The sequence below is a fragment of the Eschrichtius robustus genome, chromosome 10, assembly GCF_028021215.1.
Source record: "Eschrichtius robustus isolate mEscRob2 chromosome 10, mEscRob2.pri, whole genome shotgun sequence".
NCBI classification, from domain to species: domain Eukaryota; kingdom Metazoa; phylum Chordata; class Mammalia; order Artiodactyla; family Eschrichtiidae; genus Eschrichtius; species Eschrichtius robustus.
This window is the reverse complement of record NC_090833.1, coordinates 5,394,366-5,400,122: the sequence shown is the minus strand read 5'-3', so window position 1 is coordinate 5,400,122 and position 5,757 is coordinate 5,394,366. Positions and strand designations below refer to the sequence as shown.

At 42.6% G+C, this 5,757-nt stretch overlaps 1 protein-coding gene across 5 annotated transcripts in view; it reads left to right on the top strand.

The window, feature by feature from the left end:
- Positions 1-992: 992 nt before the first annotated feature.
- NUP214 (nucleoporin 214) overlaps positions 993-5,757 on the top strand; it is a 100,336-nt gene continuing 95,571 nt past the window's right edge. For all 5 annotated transcript variants that reach the window (XM_068551872.1, XM_068551875.1, XM_068551873.1 and 2 more), the window contains exons 1-4: positions 993-1,134; positions 2,919-3,114; positions 3,740-3,891; positions 4,913-5,111. In XM_068551872.1, the coding sequence (XP_068407973.1) occupies positions 1,090-1,134; positions 2,919-3,114; positions 3,740-3,891; positions 4,913-5,111 (592 nt within the window). In that variant the 5' untranslated portion in view covers positions 993-1,089. The remainder of the gene's footprint in view (positions 1,135-2,918; positions 3,115-3,739; positions 3,892-4,912; positions 5,112-5,757) is intronic.

The following is a 5,757-nucleotide window of genomic DNA, read 5'->3' as shown; positions in this document are numbered from 1 at the left end:
TCAACGCCTTGACTGGTGTATTTTGGGGGCGGTTCCGGGGTCAGCAAATTCAGAAGAGCTAGCTGATATAGTGACACGACTGAATGTGTCCTGTGTGCCTTTACTCCTCACAGCAACCCCATGAGTAAGGTTCTATTATATAATCGTAGTTTGATAAATGAGAAGCAGGCTTGGAGCAGATAAGCAGTTTGCTGAAAACCAAACGGTAAGTGGCAGAATACAGCCCCCCCTCCTGGAGCTGACCCATGGGCTCCAAGTTAAGAATCTCTGTCCTAGAGCATTTATAATATAATTCCACTACACAAATCTCTACGTAGGACTGTGTAATAGCCAGCAATCAGCAAGGCTGAATTCTAATCCAGCCTTCACCACTTTCTGACTGAGGGGCATTGGGGAATTTTCTTAACTTCTCTGTGCTTCCAGTTGCCTCATCAATTAAATGGCAATGATAACCCCTAGGTGACTAGGATGTCTTTGCGCAGTTTCCAGGCTTGTTACTCCAACGAGTAAACAAAGCTGATCGCTGGGGCCCTTTAATATCCCCTTTCAGCCTTCAGACACGTAAGGGTCTCCGTGGCGAGAACCCTTTTCCTCCACACTCCTCTAAAGCCTTTCTCAGAAGCTACCCCTTGGAAATATTTGTCAAGTTCCCAACTCCTCTGAAGTCGGAACTATTAATAACCACCTACATCGAAAGACTACTGCGAAGTCTCAAGGAAACGAACGTGGAGGACGCGCCCTTGCTCTTCCCAGTATGAGAAACCAACAGGAAGCAAGCGCGTTCCACCTGAAAACGCGGTGGCTGCACCCGGACGCCCCCGGGCGCAGGCGCACGGATCCCGGGCCACGCCCCCTACTCTCTCAGAGCCGGCCAATGGGAGGCGGCGGCCAGAAGGGCTCGCGACTTTAGATGGTCCCTCCACCTCCCTCGGCCGGAAATGTGTGATGTCATCAAAGCGCGCCGGAGGTGCGTCATGTCTGCGCGCCGCTAGAGCTGAGGGAAGGAAGTCGGCCTGCGAGCCGTTTGGGCTGTGTCTGCAAGGACGCGGGCAGCTGCGGTAGCTGCTTTGACCAGTTGAGGGCGGCGCGATGGGAGACGAAATGGATGCCGTGATCCCCGAGCGGGAGATGAAGGTCAGACACTGGCCGGGGCCTCCCTCCCTTCCTTAGTTCTGGTGTTGCCTTGGAGCCCCGCTGACCCGGGAAGCTCGGATGTCCGCTGACCCGCCCGCCCCGCCCCCCGCCGCCCCCAGCGCCTCCTGCTTGAACAATTTGCCGCTTTCAGAGTTCGCATTACCGCGTCCTGGAGCGCTCTGCCGTGGAGTTGGCGTGAAAGCCCCACGGAATGCGGTTTCCGCGTCCCCTGTTGGTCTTGTGCGACCCTCTTGAGTTATCCTAGCTACTTTAATGTGGTGATCCGAGTAGTGGTACTAACTACTGTTTATTGAGCGTTTACTGTGCCAGGCACTGGTAATTATCACAGCAACCCTACGAAGTACTTGTTAATGTAGAGGAGCAAATTGAGGCTCGGCAAGTAACTTACCCAAAGCCGCATTTGACAAGCGGGCTGAAAACCAGATTGTTGTTATTGTTTTTAAGACCCTCTCTCCTCTCTCGCTGTACTAGTAAGGCGGTCCACGCTTGCCTAATGCAGAGCCAGGGTTCATCACTTATCCTACAAGAGCTTTAGTTAACTAGGATCGGAGGGCTGTTTCGGTACTGGAAATCAGCCTGAAGTCAGGAAACTTGAGAGGACCAGGTGATCCAAATGATGGTTGTAAACACCCGAAAGGAAATAAGTTGTAGGAATATTTTAGGCATTTGAACAACAAATCACTGAAATGCATTAGGGAGTAGTAATCTATACCATGTTTAGAATAGTGATGCTCTCGTTCTTCTTGAGAATCACTGCCAAGGGTGAGCAACCCAATGAGAGTGTGCCATATTTCATGTGCTGTAGCAGAAGGATAAAAAGGTTTTAGAACCACAGACTTAGAAAATGATGGCCTCCCTTTGAGTTTCTGATTACAAGACCCAAGTAGGATATTCGGGATTATCAGGATGAGAATTAACAAAAAAGGTTGAAAATTTTATGGTCTGACCTGGAAAGCCGTGTGGATTTCTGATCACCATACTCAGTTGGAATTAAGAAGAGTATTTCAGTTAATCTTTTAAGCAAATATGTATTAAACATCGAATCCAAGGAAATTAGTATGTGGGGTGTGTTAGGGATCCTGTGTGAAACACCATAAATGGACACAAATGAAGCCGTGTTGGCCTTACAGCCTGTGTTAAGGGGTTTGGACTTGATTTTAGATGTCCTCATAGCATCTAGGTATGTTTATAGGTCTTGAACACCAAGAGATTGACCTCTTCAGTGGTGGGAGTTTTGTTTAGTATCTGATGCAGGTAAGCCAGTTCTTGGGATTTGGTTACCGTTCAGTGGTCATTATTTCCATGTATCTTTGTTGAGTACTGCACTGGTAGTTTGAGCTTACAGGGTAGTTGAGTGATGCTTTCAATATGTAACAACAATTTATTAAGCACTGCTCTGGATCATAAGACATATCATGAAATAGGACAAGATTGTAAATAAAAAAATGCAGCTTGTGTGGTGGTTCAGACAATAAATAAGCTAGGAATTCAGAAAAGGAAAAGATCAGTGTTATGTGGGTTAGTCAAGGAAGGCGTCATGAAAGAATTTTTTTAAATTTAATTTATTCAGTAAATACTAATAAGCACTATACCAGGTGCCATGATATCACAGGAAGCTTAAAAATGACTGAGCCACACAGCCCGTACCCTCAGGGTAATGTATATTTTGTTGTGCTGGAATTGGGTGTACTGAAATATAATGACACATGTGATTTAATTTCCTGTTTTCCCTGAATTGATCTTGTTTTGACCCCGCACCACAGGATTTTCAGTTTAGAGCACTGAAGAAGGTGAGAATCTTTGACTCCCCTGAGGAGTTGCCCAAGGAACGCTCGAATCTGCTTGCCGTGTCCAACAAGTATGGCCTGGTCTTCGCTGGTGGAGCCAGTGGGTTGCAGATTTTTCCTGCTAAAAATCTTCTTATTCAGAATAAACCTGGAGATGATCCCAATAAGATAGGTAAGTTCCTTGGTTTATGTTGCATGATAGAGGAGTGAAGTGCTAATGTCATTTGATTTACAAGAAATCATTCTAGTAGGAAAACTGCTATTAGTCCTGAGATTGACCCCAAAGAAGAGGAAGTTCTAGGTAGGCTTCTGGAAGCCCTCCTGGGTGTTCTCTTTGGTCCTTTGTATTTCTCTTTTGGTGAGCTGTCGCTCTGAGCTCAGAGGGAAGAACAGCTTACTGTTGCACCATATGCTCAGTTGAACTTGGGTTCCGGCTCCCTGGGAGAAGAGTTTCATTGCGTGGCTTTTTAGTTGTCACAACAGCGCCATCCAAAGCAAATGGGAATGTGTGCTATCTGGAGCATTGTTGCAAAAAGGCGGTACAGGGCACTGTTTTCAATAAGGGCTACAGCCACAGTTAGTTTTCTCAGGTCAGATGAGGAAGAGTCCCTATGATATTTAATGCAACATTATACATCTGTAAGAAAGCTACGATTTATCTGCACAACTTGTTATCAGGGTGTGTGCACATTTTTATGTAGATGCAAAAATTGTTTCACATAGACCTGAATAGAGAGTTTGTGGCTTATGCTTAGAACATTCCATTTTCTGCTCTGTGTTTTTTTATGTTTTCATAGTTGATAAAGTTCAAAGCTTGCTAGTTCCTATGAAATTCCCGATACATCACCTGGCCCTGAGCTGTGATAACCTCACACTTTCCGTGTGCATGATGTCCAGTGAATATGGTTCCATTATTGCTTTTTTTGATGTTCGCACTTTCTCAAATGAGGTAAGCTGCTGGCAAACTGTAGGGACCTAAGAAGATTTCCTGGTATTGAATCATAACCTAGAAGTTCTTGGTTGACCTTTGAATTCTTTTTCTAGATTAAAATATGGGTTTTTAAAAGGTCCTTAATTATAGAATCATAGATCTTTGGAGATAGAAGTGACTTCAAGAAATTATTTCATAATACCACCTGCCCCAAGATGTTATCATTTCTCATTTATATATGAGACAGCCAGAGCCCAGGGACCCTTAGGTGACTTGCCCAAGGCCATAGAGTTAGTAGTTAATGTCACAAGCTCCTACATCCTGGATCTCTGGCCTCCTAATGTAGTGTTCTTCCATTCCAGGCCGTTTAGTAATGATAATAGTCAATAATATTGAGTGTTTATACTGACTGTGTGCCAGGCCCTGTACTAGTGCTTTACGTGCCTTGTTCTCATTCATGCCTACCCCTCATGGCCTTATGCAGTAGGTACTGTCGTCTTCATTTCATAAGTAGAGGAACAAGCCCAAGGAGTTTAAGTATTTGGGGTTCTTGTGTGTTTGTTTGTTTGGGGTACCTTTTATATCATTAATCTTTCATTAGCCTTCCACAACAAATGCTTCAGTGAAGCTCTTTTGGAATTTTGAAGCCTTTGGTGGTTTCTGCATACCAGTTAAAATAGGTACAATATTTTAAGATGAGAGCTCTCTAAAATTCAAGGGCCCAACACTATTAAGAAGCAGAACCCAGATTTTTATTTAGTGTCTGCTCTTTATGGATTATTTTGCATTTGTGTGTTCCTTTGTTGCGAGTCCCTCTGAGTATGCTATAACAATTGATTGCCGTTTTCAAAGTTGTGTTAAAATTGTCTGTAACAAATAGACTGTTGTGCAGAGCTACCTTTTTTTTTCATGGTCATGGAGAAAAGTGAACTGTAATTCCAGAAAACTTGCAGATTCAGTAATTTTCTTTGACTATTAAATGTCTCTGTACTTATTAATTTACTAATATATGTTTGCTTCTGGGCATTTGTTTTAAAAGGCCAAACAGCAGAAACGCCCGTTTGCATATCATAAGCTCCTGAAAGATGCAGGAGGCATGGTGATCGATATGAAGTGGAACCCTACTGTTTCCTCCATGGTGGCAGTTTGTCTGGCTGATGGCAGCATTGCTGTCCTACAAATCACAGAGGCAGTGAAAGTGTGTGCAACTCTTCCTTCCACAGTAGGAGTAACATCTGGTGAGTAATAAAGTCTTCTCCTCTGTAACATATGGTAATGGTAATCTAGTTAAAATTTAATTTCTGGAAAAAAAGCAAATGGGGTTTTTTGTCATATTTGTTATTCTTTGGTAGAAGTGGAGAGAGTGTTTTTTATTTCCATAGTTAATGTCCTTGAAGCCAAATAGCATACATGATTTAACTTGAATGTGCTTGGGTTTTCTGGAGAAAGAAATATTTTGGCATAGTTGGTTTAGAACTGTGTTATTGAGAATAATTGTTTTGATCTAAAAGGGTCGTACTCTGAAACAGTCATTTGTACCTTTGAGGAAAAGCATTAGAAAATATCAAATAGGAGCAAGAGAATGATTTCTTGATATTTGAAAACCTGTGTTCTCCTTGTTTTATCTAAAGACTACAGAGTTTTCTGTACAGCTTTCTGGGCAATACTCCATTGAAAAAGCATTTTTTTTTTTTTTTTTTTTCACTTGGTCAAGATTTATTTCAAGGCCTGAAAACACTGACTAATCGAAAATGGCCCTACTGCAATTTCTTATAATATATAAATACTTTATATATAAAACTTAAAAAAATGTAGACACTATTAACTAACTCCTAAACCACACACTATAGGCTTTTCAAAAGCAATAGTTATTTAACAAAATGT